Source organism: Coregonus clupeaformis, chromosome 1 (assembly GCF_020615455.1).
Source record: "Coregonus clupeaformis isolate EN_2021a chromosome 1, ASM2061545v1, whole genome shotgun sequence".
In the NCBI taxonomy this organism is placed as follows: Eukaryota; Metazoa; Chordata; class Actinopteri; order Salmoniformes; family Salmonidae; genus Coregonus; species Coregonus clupeaformis.
In genome coordinates this window covers 41,679,498-41,694,886 of record NC_059192.1, presented here as the reverse complement: position 1 = coordinate 41,694,886, position 15,389 = coordinate 41,679,498, and the positions used below count along the sequence as shown (strand labels likewise).

At 42.5% G+C, this 15,389-nt stretch overlaps 1 protein-coding gene across 1 annotated transcript in view; it reads right to left on the bottom strand.

Moving 5' to 3' along the window:
- The window catches only part of LOC121568794 (phosphatidylinositide phosphatase SAC2-like), a 33,641-nt gene extending 18,765 nt beyond the window's left edge, over nt 1-14,876 (bottom strand). Inside the window, exons 1-2 of the mRNA XM_041879228.1 lie at nt 14,532-14,876; nt 11,991-12,071 (exon numbers count right to left, since the gene is read on the bottom strand). Coding sequence (XP_041735162.1) covers nt 11,991-12,071; nt 14,532-14,628 — 178 coding nt within the window. The 5' untranslated portion in view covers nt 14,629-14,876. The remainder of the gene's footprint in view (nt 1-11,990; nt 12,072-14,531) is intronic.
- Between the last annotated feature and the right edge of the window lie 513 nt (nt 14,877-15,389).

Here is a 15,389-nt window from a genome sequence, read left to right as displayed (position 1 = left end):
TTTGCCATGCTCTACCAACTGAGCTACAGGGGATAATGGCCAAACAGTTCTATGTTTGTTTCATCAGACCAGAGGACATTTTTCAAAAAAGTACGATCTTTGTCCCCATGTGCAGTTGCAAACCGTAGTCTGACTTTTTTATGGCGGTTTTGGAGCAGTGGCTTCTTCCTTGCTGAGCGGCCTTTCAGGTTATGTCGATATAGGACTCGTTTTACTGTGGATATGGATACTTTTGTACCTGTTTCCTCCAGCATCTTCATAAGGTCCTTTGCTGTTGTTCTGGGATTAATTTGCACTTTTTGAACCAAAGTATGTTAATCTCTAGGAGACAGAACGCGTCTCCTTCCTGAGCGGTATGACGGCTGCGTGGTCCCATGGTGTTTATACTTGCGTACTATTGTTTGTACAGATGAACGTGGTACCTTGAGGCGTTTGGAAATTGCTCCCAAGGATGAACCAGACTTGTGGAGGCTGATTTCTTTTGATTTTCCCATGATGTCAAGCAAAGAGGCACTGAGTTTGAAAGTAGGCCTTGAAATACATCCACAGGTACACCTCCAATTGACTCAAATAATGTAAATTAGCCTATCAGAAGCTTCTAAAGCCATGACATAATTTTCTGGAATTTTCCAAGCTGTTTAAAGGCACAGTCAACTTAGTGTATGTAAACTTCTGACCCACTGGAATTGTGATACAGTGAATTATAAGTTAAATAATCTTTCTGTAAACAATTGTTGTGAACATTACTTCCGACTTCAACTGTATCATACGTTATGCAAATTTATAACATATCAAACATTTTACAAATTCGTAACATACTGTAATTCTTGCAAATTCGCAACATAACACGTTTTGTAAATTCCGAACATATTGTACATTTTGCAAATTCGTAACATACAATACGAATTGTAATTCATATCATACGAAATGGGTGATGGACATCTACAAATTAATTCATACCATACGAAACGTGTCTCGAATTTACATACAGAATAATACGAAATGCTCTGAGACCAGGCTGATGTCTTTTTTGCAAAAAAGACCTTGCATTTTCATTGCAAGTTAATTCACTTGTGTGGCTGCCAATCAAATAGCTTGCACTTCTGTCATCTAATGAAAATTAAGCTATTTTCTGCCTAATGTGTTGCACTAAATGTATTTTCTGTGAAGGAAAACTATAGATGTACGTGCACGTCCCTGATCACTCTATTGAGGCAACAACAAAAAAACACTTGACTTTCAATATAAAACGTGACCCTGGTCAATACACAGCTGGTCCCACTTTCTCCCGTTGTGCTATTTACAAACAAACACGTGACTGGCTCAACTGTTCTGGGGAACTACGGTAAGCTTCACAATGTAAAATAATGTGACAGGTGAAATGAAGAATGCGATCTGCTTCATCTCCTAAAATATTGCACAAGTTGACTGAAGGCATTTACTTAATGTAGCTGCAAATATTAAAATGTATTGAAAAACTTCAAAGAAATACACTGCTCAAAAAAATAAAGGGAACACTTAAACAACACATCCTAGATCTGAATGAATGAAATAATCTTATTAAATACTTTTTTCTTTACATAGTTGAATGTGCTGACAACAAAATCACACAAAAATTATCAATGGAAATCAAATTTATCAACCCATGGAGGTCTGGATTTGGAGTCACACTCAAAATTAAAGTGGAAAACCACACTACAGGCTGATCCAACTTTGATGTAATGTCCTTAAAACAAGTCAAAATGAGGCTCAGTAGTGTGTGTGGCCTCCACGTGCTTGTATGACCTCCCTACAACGCCTGGGCATGCTCCTGATGAGGTGGCGGATGGTCTCCTGAGGGATCTCCTCCCAGACCTGGCTAAAGCATCCGCCAACTCCTGGACAGTCTGTGGTGCAACGTGGCGTTGGTGGATGGAGCGAGACATGATGTCCCAGATGTGCTCAATTGGATTGAGGTTTGGGGAACGGGCGGGCCAGTCCATAGCATCAATGCCTTCCTCTTGCAGGAACTGCTGACACACTCCAGCCACATGAGGTCTAGCATTGTCTTGCATTAGGAGGAACCCAGCGCCAACCGCACCAGCATATGGTCTCACAAGGGGTCTGAGGATCTCATCTCGGTACCTAATGGCAGTCAGGCTACCTCTGGCGAGCACATGGAGGGCTGTGCGGCCCCCAAAGAAATGCCACCCCACACCATGACTGACCCACCGCCAAACCGGTCATGCTGGAGGATGTTGCAGGCAGCAGAACGTTCTCCACGGCGTCTCCAGACTCTGTCACGTCTGTCACGTGCTCAGTGTGAACCTGCTTTCATCTGTGAAGAGCACAGGGCGCCGGTGGCGAATTTGCCAATCTTGGTGTTCTCTGGCAAATGCCAAACGTCCTGCACGGTGTTGGGCTGTAAGCACAACCCCCACCTGTGGACGTCGGGCCCTCATACCACCCTCATGGAGTCTGTTTCTGACCTTTTGAGCAGACACATGCACATTTGTGGCCTGCTGGAGGTCATTTTGCAGGGCTCTGGCAGTGCTCCTCCTGCTCCTCCTTGCACAAAGGCGGAGGTAGCGGTCCTGCTGCTGGGTTGTTGCCCTCCTACGGCCTCCTCCACGTCTCCTGATGTACTGGCCTGTCTCCTGGTAGCGCCTCCATGCTCTGGACACTACGCTGACAGACACAGCAAACCTTCTTGCCACAGCTCGCATTGATGTGCCATCCTGGATGAGCTGCACTACCTGAGCCACTTGTGTGGGTTGTAGACTCTGTCTTATGCTACCACTAGAGTGAAAGCACCGCCAGCATTCAAAAGTGACCAAAACATCAGCCAGGAAGCATAGGAACTGAGAAGTGGTCTGTGGTCACCACCTGCAGAACCACTTCTTTATTGGGGGTGTCTTGCTAAATGCCTATAATTTCCACCTGTTGTCTATTCCATTTGCACAACAGCATGTGAAATTTATTGTCAATCAGTGTTGCTTCCTAAGTGGACAGTTTGATTTCACAGAAGTGTGATTGACTTGGAGTTACATTGTGTTGTTTAAGTGTTCCCTTTATTTTTTTGAGCAGTGTAGTTTAAAATGGTTTTGGAAAAACCATCCCGTGGCCATTTCCAAATGCCCGTAAGCCTAGCGACTTAAGCACCTGTTCGGTCTCTCACTGTCTCAGTCTCAGTCTGTGGTGAAACACAGCATCTGGCTAAGCGAACTGAAATTTCACCCATTCAAATTCACTTGATTCGTTACAATCAGAGGTATATACATGCCCTTCTCTTGTAAAACGAATGTACTATGTTGGCTTTCTAATGCATTTGCTTTGCCTTTTTATAAAACGTGAGGATCTGTCACGAGGTGGAAAGTGACAGGTACTTTTAGATCTGGGTTGAACAGGCAGAGTGAAATGTGCCTTGTTCACATTGGCAGTTTGAAGTGACTTCTCTCTTTATTTTTCTACATATCCGATTTGAATCTGTTATTTTTCCTGCAGTCTGAACAGCCAAAAACCACATGGAATCAGATACCTTCGTAGGTGGTTTGTAGTCAGATATAAATCTGATTCCAGGTCATGCGACTTGTCTGAACGGTTAAATCTGATTTGCCCTCAAGTAGTTTTAGACTGTTATTTGGCATATCTTGTTGCTTGCTAGCTACTCTGTTGACAGTTGGACAAGACATGTGGTAGCTAACTAGCTTGTTAATTGTTTACAAACATGTGCTAGAAAGCTAAAACACCTACCTAGCTAGCTAGTTCACTGCTGTAGCTAGCCAAAAAGGACTTGTTTTGAAAGTTGGATCATGTTATCCTTTGAGGCTTAAAAATAAATAAAAAAAGTGACTATGACAACTAGCATAGCCATATCAGCAAATGACTGCTGTCTGAACACACACAAATCCGATTTGGTCACTTGTAACTTGCTGTTTGGACAGTCAGTATTCCAAAACGGATTGGAAAAACAAAACTGATTTGAGCGTTAAGGCCTGCAGTGTGAACATGGAGACCAACACAAAGGACAAGTTTCAAAACATTTAATCAATTAAGGCATGTTTTCATCGGTTCATGTTTTCAGTACTGTCCTGTTTTTGTCGAAATAACACAAATAAACCATGTGAATATAAAACATACCAAATAACACAACAGAAACAAAAGGCATATGAGGTGGTGCAGCCGAGGCAGGCGTCCATCTTGTTTGTTTCCCATAACTTCCAACGTGTCAGACTCCCTTACCCCATGCTCCTGGAAACAACCATACCTCTGGACACACCTCTCAAGTGTGAATAATTGCCTCATTACCTCCCCCAAGATATTTCATTGGTTAATTGTGTTCACCTGTATTGTATTTAAAAAGGGTAGGTAGCATAAACGTAACCACATGTAACATATGGAATTGCATTAGTATACGCATCAAAAGTCAGAATGCAAAGTTACACCTCACTTACAGTGGGGGAAAAAAGTATTTAGTCAGCCACCAATTGTGCAAGTTCTCCCACTTAAAAAGATGAGAGAGGCCTGTAATTTTCATCATAGGTACAGTGGGGAAAAAAGTATTTAGTCAGCCACCAATTGTGCAAGTTCTCCCACTTAAAAAGATGAGAGAGGCCTGTAATTTTCATCATAGGTACACGTCAACTATGACAGACAAATTGAGGGAAAAAAATCCTGATAATCACATTGTAGGATTTTTAATGAATTTATTTGCAAATTATGGTGGAAAATAAGTATTTGGTCACCTACAAACAAGCAAGATTTCTGGCTCTCACAGACCTGTAACTTCTTCTTTAAGAGGCTCCTCTGTCCTCCACTCGTTACCTGTATTAATGGCACCTGTTTGAACTTGTTATCAGTATAAAATACACCTGTCCACAACTTCAAAAAGTCACACTCCAAACTCCACTATTTCCAAGACCAAAGAGCTGTCAAAGGACACCAGAAACAAAATTGTAGACCTGCACCAGGCTGGGAAGACTGAATCTGCAATAGGTAAGCAGCTTGGTTTGAAGAAATCAACTGTGGGAGCAATTATTAGGAAATGGAAGACATACAAGACCACTGATAATCTCCCTCGATCTGGGGCTCCACGCAAGATCTCACCCCGTGGGGTCAAAATGATCACAAGAACGGTGAGCAAAAATCCCAGAACCACACGGGGGGATCTAGTGAACGACCTGCAGAGAGCTGGGACCAAAGTAACAAAGCCTACCATCAGTAACACACTACGCCGCCAGGGACTCAAATCTTGCAGTGAAAGACGTGTCCCCCTGCTTAAGCCAGTACATGTCCAGGCCCGTCTGAAGTTTGCTAGAGTGCATTTGGATGATCCAGAAGAGGATTGGGAGAATGTCATATGGTCAGATGAAACCAAAATAGAACTTTTTGGTAAAAACTCAACTCGTCATGTTTGGAGGACAAAGAATGCTGAGTTGCATCCAAAGAACACCATACCTACTGTGAAGCATGGGGGTGGAAACATCATGCTTTGGGGCTGTTTTTCTGCAAAGGGACCAGGACGACTGATCCGTGTAAAGGAAAGAATGAATGGGGCCATGTATCGTGAGATTTTGAGTGAAAACCTCCTTCCATCAGCAAGGGCATTGAAGATGAAACGTGGCTGGGTCTTTCAGCATGACAATGATCCCAAACACACCGCCCGGCAACGAAGGAGTGGCTTCGTAAGAAGCATTTCAAGGTCCTGGAGTGGCCTAGCCAGTCACCAGATCTCAACCCCATAGAAAATCTTTGGAGGGAGTTGAAAGTCCATGTTGCCCAGCGACAGCCCCAAAACATCACTGCTCTAGAGGAGATCTGCATGGAGGAATGGGCCAAAATACCAGCAACAGTGTGTGAAAACCTTGTGAAGACTTACAGAAAACATTTGACCTGTGTCATTGCCAACAGAGGGTATATAAAAGTATTGAGAAACTTTTGTTATTGACCAAATACTTATTTTCCACCATAATTTGCAAATAAATTCATTAAAAATCCTACAATGTGATTTTCTGGGAAGAAAAATCTCATTTTGTCTGTCATAGTTGACGTGTACCTATGATGAAAATTACAGGCCTCTCTCATCTTTTTAAGTGGGAGAACTTGCACAATTGGTGGCTGACTAAATACTTTTTTTCCCCACTGTTCTATTTTTCGAGTTATTACATAAAACTGATCAGAATTCCGAAGAATGCCGAAGTCAATTGGAAAATGTTTTTCCGGGGGGTGATGTAATATGGAGGACCCGGCAAGCCAGCCTATTCCCTATAATGTAAATTACAACAGAAATAACTTCAAATGTATAACTTAAAATTAAACCAAATCATTTGCACTCATGACTACTGGTCTCAATAGAATTTTCAGCCAACTTACAAGTAAATACTTTATGAATTGATTGTTATAAATCAACTTGCAAGGTTGCTAGCCCACTAGCCTGCTAACGTTACATTAGCATTACATGAGTCAGCCAGTTGCTATCAACACCTAGCTTACAGCTACATTAAAGTAAACCAAAGTTTTGGAAATACCTAACACCATCTATCAAAGACCTTCAATACTGTTGATCACTCACTGCTAATTCAGAGGCCCTCAATTGGCCTAGACCAGGCTGCATGTAACTGGTTTAAACATTACTTGACAGATAAAACTCACTGTGTATCTACTGATGGTGTTAAATCAGATTCTGGACATAACAAACTATGTCCCACAAGGGTCAATTCTGGGTCCTGTACTTTTTACATTAACAATATTAACTCCTGTAAAAAAAGAAAAGACCTGCACTTGTATGCCGATGATACTGTTGTGTATGCTATTGCCCCCCCCCCCCGGTTGACCAGGCTCTACCTGAACTACAATCTGCCTTCATTGTATTACAGAAAAACTTTATTGACCTGAAATTGGTATTGAATGCACGTAAAACCTTGTATGTTGTTATCTAGCGCACATAAAGATAACTCTGATGATTTAAACAAATGTACTTTGGACGGTGTCAATATTGATAGTTTCCCTGCTTACAGATATCTGGGCATCTATTAAAAAGCATATTGATGAGTTAGTTAAGAAGCTGAGAATAAAAAAACGGGCTTCTTCTATAGAAATAGGTCCTGCCTCTCACTAAATAGTAGAATGCTGATTATTCAGTCAATGTTCCTATCGGTCCTAGACTATGGCGACATCATCTATATGAACGCAACTGCCACTTAATTAAAGCCATTCGATGCAGCTTATCATCAATGCACTGCGCTTTATTACGGGCAACAGTTTCAGTACTCATCACGGCATTCTCTACCAGAAAGTTGTTTGGTCCTCTGATGTCACGTAGGTCAAATCAAAATCAAATCACATTTTATTGGTTGCATACACATATTTAGCAGATGTTGTTGCGGGTGTAGGGAAATGCTTGTGTTCCTAGCTCCAACAGTGCGGGAATATCTAACAATACACACAAATCTAAAAAGTAAAAGAATGGAATTAAGAAATAAAGAAATATTAGGTTGAGCAATGTCGGAGTCCGGAGTATAAATATATTTATAAACTGGGTGGTTCTAGCCCTGAATGCGGATTGGCTGAAAGCCGTGGTATATCAGACTGTATACCACGGGTATGAATAAACATGTATTTTTACTGTTCCAATTACGTTGGTAACCAGTCTATAATAGCAATAAGGCACCTCGGAGGTTTGTGGTATATGGCCAATATACACTATATATACAAAAGTATGTGGACAACCCTTCAAATGTGTGGATTAAGCTATTTCAGCCACACCCGTTGCTGACAGGTGTATAAAATCGAGCACACAGCCATGCAATCATAGACAAACATTGACAGTAGAATGGCCTTACTGAAGCGCTCAGTGACTTTCAACGTGGCACCGTCATAGGATGCCACCTTTGCAACAAGTCATTTCGTCAAATTTCTGCTCTGCTAGAACTGCAAGTGCTGTTATTGTGAATTATACAACAGGTGGGTCTAATCCTGAATGCTGATTGGTTAAAAGCGCATTCCAGCCGGTGTCTATTCCACAATTTACCACCGCCTAAATCTATGACGTTAAAATGCCTATTTTCTCTGTTTCATCTGACTGCGCAATCCACTGTCTCATCAGCCCAGCCAGGCAATTTATAAACTTGATCTCCACTATTAAAAGCATCTCGACATTATCTCACATTTCTTTTAGACTAAAATGTAGTTTTCAACAGTAGAGATTTGTATAAACCTTGCTGTCTGTCTCTCCAACATTTGCAACATTGTTTCAATATTCAAATTCGATCTCCAGCTGTCACATAGTAATGAACGTGTCGGGAGTTGGGACGAGACAGACAGGCAGGCAGCTTTTCTCAGGCAGTCAAAATCATGAATCAGCATAATTATTATGGTTATATACAAAGAACTATCAATAGAAAATAGGTAAAACAAAGTGCAGCTAGTTTGCAGTCTTTCCAGCTTCAGTTTGAAGTGATTGTGTTACTTGTGTTGTTGGCTAGCTCCTCTGAACAACAGATTCCTGACGAGAGAGCACATGTTCTATGACAGGTGAAATCGTGCATCATTAGCTCATTGTTATGAATGTATCCAAATAAATGACATTAGAAAACAGCTTAAACAAATGCAAATGGAACTATTTTGCTGTTATTCTGGCTGCACTTCTTTACGTGACTAAGTTAGCCATAGTTGGCTAGCTAGCAAGCAAGGGATAAAAACATTGCCAGCCAGTATGGCAATGAAACATTTAGAATGAATGACTGGGTCCATAGATACAGAACAAAAAAGACTGGCAACCGAACCGATAGAACAAACGACCAGCTGGCTTGGGTAGCAACCCTAGATTTGTGTCTTGTGGAAGGATTAAATAGTATGAATAAATTTATCAAAATAATGTTTTTAATTAAAATACGCAAATCATTATTTGAATATGTTGGTAACCCATTGTATAAAAGTGATAATGCCCCCGATGCTGGTGTTTGGAGGATATATTGGCACGGTTCGTCTCGGGCCTAACAACACCCGTGCCATTATATCCTCCTAACACTGGCTTCTTGGGCATTATCACTTAAGTGGAAACATCTAGGAGCAACAACGGCTCAGCCGTGAAGTGGTAGGCCACACAAACTCATAGAACGGGACCGTCGAGTGCTGAAGCACATAGAAATCGTCTGTCCTTGGTTGCAACACTTACTGCCAAGTTCCAAACTGCCTCTGGAAGCAACTTCAGCACAAGAACTGTTCGTCGGGAGCTTCATGGAAATGGGTTTCCATGGCCGAGCAGCCGCACACAAACCTAAGATCACCATGCGCAATGCCAAGCATCGGCTGGAGTGGTTTAAAGCTCGCCGCCATTGGACTCTGAAGCAGTGGAAACGCCTCCTCTGGAGTGATGAATCACGCTTCATCATCTGGCAGTCTGATGGACTAATCTGGGTATGGCGGATGCCAGGAGAACGCTACCTGCCCAAATGCCTAGTGCCAACTGTAAAGTTTGGTGGACGAGGAATAATGGTCTGGAGCGGTTTTTCATTGGTTAGGGCGAGGCCCCTTAGTTCCAGTTGTTGGATTCTAGCTTGAAATATACTTATCAATGTTACCATCCTAGAAGTTGATTACTTTACATGTATAAGGAAAGTATATGTTTGTGTCAGTGAAGGGTGGATAGGCACTTGGTGTATTGAAAGTTACTGAGTGAGACATGGGGAAGTGCAGAAAGTCCATATTCTGTTCAAACATTTTATTGTTGAATATCAATGTTCCTAAGGAGGGAGGCAACTGGCAACAGTCTAGTTTCAGTTCCTGATAAGGCAGGCCAGCTGCGGAACTAGGGAGCAGCGAGGAATTTGGCTCGATGTCAAGTCAACAGATGAAGTGACAAGAAACCTCTGGGAGGGGGGCCAGAGTTGCCCACCCCAACGACCCTCCTACTACAGTCCTATCTCACACGCATACACTTCCACGCTCATGAAGGGTCTACCATCAGGCAGGGCCATGACTACATCAGTGAGAGGAACCAATGAAGTTCCTGCTTAGCAACAGAGATGTATTGGCTGTCTAGATGTGTAAGGAGTTGACCCCGCCTAGTAGGAGGTAAAAAATATATGTGCTTGTGTAATCATACCTTGTCTTTGCAGCTGTATGACCCAGTGAGTGCAGCTGTATCACAGTATGTGAATAAACGTCCATTTGAGTTTTTACTCTGTTTGTTCAGAACCTAACACTGTGAAGGGAAATCATAACGCTACAGCATACAATGATGTTCTAGACGATTCTGTGCTTCCAACTTTGTAGCAACAGTTTGGAGAAGGCCATTTCCTATTTCAGCATGACAATGCCCCCGTGCACAAAGGGAGGTCCATACAGAAATGGTTTGTCGAGATCGGTGTGGAAGAACTTGACTGGCCTGCACAGAGCCCTGATCTCAACCCCATCGAACACCTTTGGGATGAATTGGAACGACGACTTCGAGCCAGTGCCCGACCTCACTAATGCTCTTCTGGCTGAATGGAAGCAAGTCCCCGCAGAAATGTTCCAACATCTAGTGGAAAGCCTTCCCATAAGAGTGGAGGCTGTTATAGCAGCAAAGGTGGGACCAACTCCATATTAATGCCCATGATTTTGGAATTAGATGTTCGATGAGCAGGTGTCCACATACTTTTGACCATGTAGTGTACATAAGTGCAACACATTCGGCAGAAAATCGTTTTCATCAGATGACAGACAGACGTGCAAAGCTATTTGGCTATCAGCCACACAAATAAATTAGCTTAAATGAAAAAGCAAGGTATTTTTTGCAAAAACGATGCATTGCCATCATATTGTTAAATACATTTATCATAGAAAGAAATAATGTAGCTAGCTACATTTCTTAATGTTTTGTTTTAAGTTAATATTGCATTTTAACTTGCTACCGGAGGAAAGTATCCCGGGGAAAAGTAGCCTACGCATCAGTCAGAGTGCTGTCTGGTGATTCAATAACCAGAGCAAATATATTTCATCCGAGTTGAAAAGTGCAACTGAAACATTAAATATTTTACATTCATGATTTGGAGCGAACTCTGACTGAAGCCGAGCAGAATTTACAATAAAAAGCATTTTAGATCTGCGTATACAAAACGTGTTTTATCTTTCCTTTTTCTGTGTGAAAAATGCAGAATCCTGCATTAACGTGACCCGTGGCCTAGGGTAACCAATTCTAAATGGCACTAGCAGTTCGCAAAGTAGCTTAAGCAGAAAATAGAGGGGATTATTCTGAAACTGCAGCTCATTGTTAGAACACTTATTTTCCTACTTCAAATCAACCAGTCCATTTTCTATTTGTGATAAACTGTCGTCATTTGGCAAGGAATGTAGCTTGTGTATCCCATCAGTTAGATACCTTGTTAATAGGACTTTCTGTTTGCCTAACGGGAGCTTGTGTGCGCACTCAATACGCGTGTGTGGAGGGAGCGGTCGGAACGCAATTGAGTGAATGAGACATGGAGGGGAAAGGGAATTTAGGGAGAAGAACAGTGTGATGCTTGGCTTGGTTTCTTTTTTGTTGTGCCCCGCAAATCACATGTACAAACGGAACACGAGTCAAAGCAAATGTCAAAGCAAATTGATGTTGTCGTCAAGACAAAATTACACTTGCCCGTTTGGCCAGCCACAAAGCACATTCCACCAAATAGTTTTACAGTACTTTAAAAAATAATAATCTCTGGTTAAAGATCGAGCTTTGACGTACGTTCGAGTACTCATACCCATCCCTATCTGGTCTGTGCAAAGGCCAGAAGCCAGACTGGAAAACCCTGTACAACTGATTAGATGATAGATACGATTGAAGCTGGTTTGCAAACACTTTTCCCAGTACTTTTGATAGGAAGGGGAGGTAGGAGATGGGCCTGTAGTTGGATAGGATGTCCTGGTCAAGGTTGGGTTTCTTCAGTAAGGAGAGGTGACTGCAGCTGTTTTGAAGATCGATGGTACCTCTCCGGTCAGCCAGCAAGCCAGTACTTGCAGCACAAGGCCTACACCATTTTACTTACCTGTATGAAGTTGTATTTTCCCGATGAGACCCTCAACCAGGCCCAAGCACACTGGGTTGCAAGCTAACCGAAGGTCTGTTGCTGGAATAAAAAGAGAGAGAAGAGACAAATCAGAGAAAAGAAAGGCTTTCTGGTGTCCCATGTCTAAATCAGTCCCTGATTAGAGGGGAACAATGAAAAAACGGAGTGGAACTACCTTTGAGGTCCAGAGTTGAGTTTGAGGGATGTAGAGAATACATGACAATTTCTTTGCCTCCGAAGCAGAAGCACAAAAACCAGGTCATAGAGGGTCACAGACAGTAGCCATGTTTCTGGCAAAACCAGGTCATAGAGGGTCACAGACAGTAGCCATGTTTCTGGCAAAACCAGGTGATAGAGGGTCACAGACAGTGGCCATGTTTCTGGCAACACTTCAATGGGATGGAAAACACACATGGAACCTTTTCAGGATGTGACATCATTACACAGTTTTTTATTCAACAAGTGGATGGAAACCTAGCTAGTGTCAGTTTCCATTCTCAAAAAATGGTGTAGTAACATGATGCACTGAGGCATGACTACATCACTGCCAAATGACTACATCACAACTAGCCTACAGAAAGCTGGCTGATGCTGATAACTAAAACAACTTTGGTATAACAGAAAACTAGACGTCAAGGGTATGTCAGGCAGTTGAAGTGTTGAGGCATGAATGGGCGACAAAGAGGGTGGAGACTGGAGAACATCTAGGTAGCTGAGACAATAACTCTTCCTGTTCCATGGAGACAGAGAACTCTGTGCAACGACCTCAGCGCTGGAGCCCGGGCAGGGAGGTGGAAAACTGGGGCTGGCCCTATATACACATCTCTCTGTTTGTCCATGATACAAACTCAGCCATAGATTTGTTCAGAAATGTGAAATATTGTGGAAATTCCTGTCGGTGCTAGTGTCAACAGGCCCAATGAGGAGTGGAAACCCTTTTCCAATTAAATAATGGAAGAGCGGTGCAACCCAAACCTGTTCAGGCTTGCTACACACCCATGTGACGTCAGCTAGCCCACAGGGTACTCATTTACATCCATACAGTGGCTGCTCCCTCTTAACAGCTTTTTGGTTACAACAGAAAGGCAAGGTTCACAGGCTCAGCTGCTGGCTTTGCTGTGAATTGTCCCGGCTTAGCTCGCCGCTCTGTCACAGAGAAGGGGGAGGTGTTTTGGCAAGACACTGGGGTGCAGGTCAGACAGGAGCACAAGAGCTAACGATCTAGCCTAAGTTAGCTGCAGATTGTTACACCAGATAATTTGATTTAACCAAAGATTTTTGGTATCCATTACTGGGAGTTACAAGTTAGGTACTGTTTGGTGTAGCACAGAGAATTTTCGACCAACCTTAACAATACCATCTTCGTTCTCGATTTGGACAAACATGTATCATCTCAAATGGCGCAGTGGCGCAGTGGTCTAAGGCACTGCATCGCAGTGTTAGCTGTGCCACTAGAGATCCTGGTTCGAATCCAGGCTCTGTCGTAGCCGGCCGCGACCGGGAGACCCATGGGGCGGCGCACAATTGGCCCAGCGTCGTCCAAGGTAGGGGAGGGAATGGCCGGCAGGGATGTAGCTCAGTTGGTAGAGCGTGGCGTTTGCAACGCCAGGGTTGTGGGTTCGTTTCCCACAGGGGGCCAGTATGAAAAATACAAAAATAATGTATGCACTCACTAACTGTAAGTCGCTCTGGATAAGAGCGTCTGCTAAATGACCAAAAAAAGTTGCAGGTGCATTTTAATTCAGAAAATGCTCCGTTATTAAAATAAATCATTTTTTTTTCTCCATTAAGTAATCCAACAATGTGTACGCCGCCATCTTGTCTATTTAAAATCTTCTCTCATTGAGCAAGACAGGTAAGTGTCATCATGACATGCAGTACTTTGGGGGTGGACCCACCTGTCTCAATTAATCTGCCCAAATTATGCTTGTTTCCCAAGAAGCAGAACAAGTCAAGCAAGGTAGTGTAGTGTGGTGTGGTGTGGTGTGTAGCAGTGAGCCGGTAACTAGTCTGTAAATATGTGGAATCCAGTGTAAGGAAATAAGGAACCACAACAGATGCTTGAGTGGTAGTTCAGAAAATTAACAGTTACCCATGTAGCCAAAGGAATCTATCAAAGCAAGCTCATGTAAGATGAAGAATGGATGGAGGATGCATGAATGATGAACCCCAATAGCTGTTTTGTTCAATACAAAACCATTTAAAGACATTTAAACAAGTAAACATATGGAACAATGTCATCGTCTATTTTCTGGATCATGGCTAGAATGGAACCCTGCTATATAATTTTTACTGTGCCCCTCGAGCCTCGCTGTATGTTTATTCCAAATATCACTATCAGGTCAACTGGGTAGTGCCACACTGCACATGAAATTAGGGTAATAATATAAATGTAATGGCTTGGCAGTTCACATTTGGATAATTGTCTAGATAGCTAAATAGTTGGGAAGAAATTATATTATTACAATCCCAAAAAGGAATAGTACTCGAATTTGAGTATGACAAATGTATTTTGCATACCAGGTCTGGCGTTCATGGTCCCATCTATTCGGCTACACCAAAGAGCATGATCGCCACTCTGGAGAATGTACTGGTCTTTGGCTTGAAACAGCTCCATTTTGACGGTGTACAGTATGTCAAAACATGTAAATATTTATGTGGTCCAAACCGGTTAGCTAGCTATAGCTAGCACGCCTATCTAACGTTAACGTTACTGACAGCGCGTTGCCCTAGCAAGTTAGCTAACGTTTTCTTTGCTTATTTGAAATCGTTCTTAGTTCAAAAAGTAGGCATAGTGAGACACTTCTTCAATGTGTGAAAATGTGGCTGCTTATTCATTTCCAGTTTGAAGACTGAATGACAGTCGATTTCCTGCAGAAACAATCACACGTCACTTCTTCTTCTTCTGTGGATGTTTTAGCGCGGTTGGCAACCAACTTTAAGGTGCATTACCGCCACCAACTGGATTGGAGTGTGGACCAAAGACAGGGAAGGTCTAAATCCTACCCAATATTCTCGTCTCCCTAAGGAAACGAAATACCTAATTAAATACTACATCCCCAGAAGATTTCCCCAACAGTTCACTTAATCTTGGCTCTTCAACCCAATTACTCCTCAAATCTAATAACAATCGCTCCCTTTCCCTCCCATATTTCTGGCACTGAAATAGAACGTGTTCCACCGTCTCCATCTCCTCCCGACAATGATCACACCTCCCAGTCTGATGTTTCCTCACCAATTTTAATGTACTATTGAGTCTTGTGTATCCCAGTCTCAGCCTTGCGATTACACTTTCTTCCCTTCTCTCTCGGCCTGATGACCCTGCCCCCACCTTTTCCTGAATCTTATACAGGTGTCTTCCCTTTCCCACAATTCTTG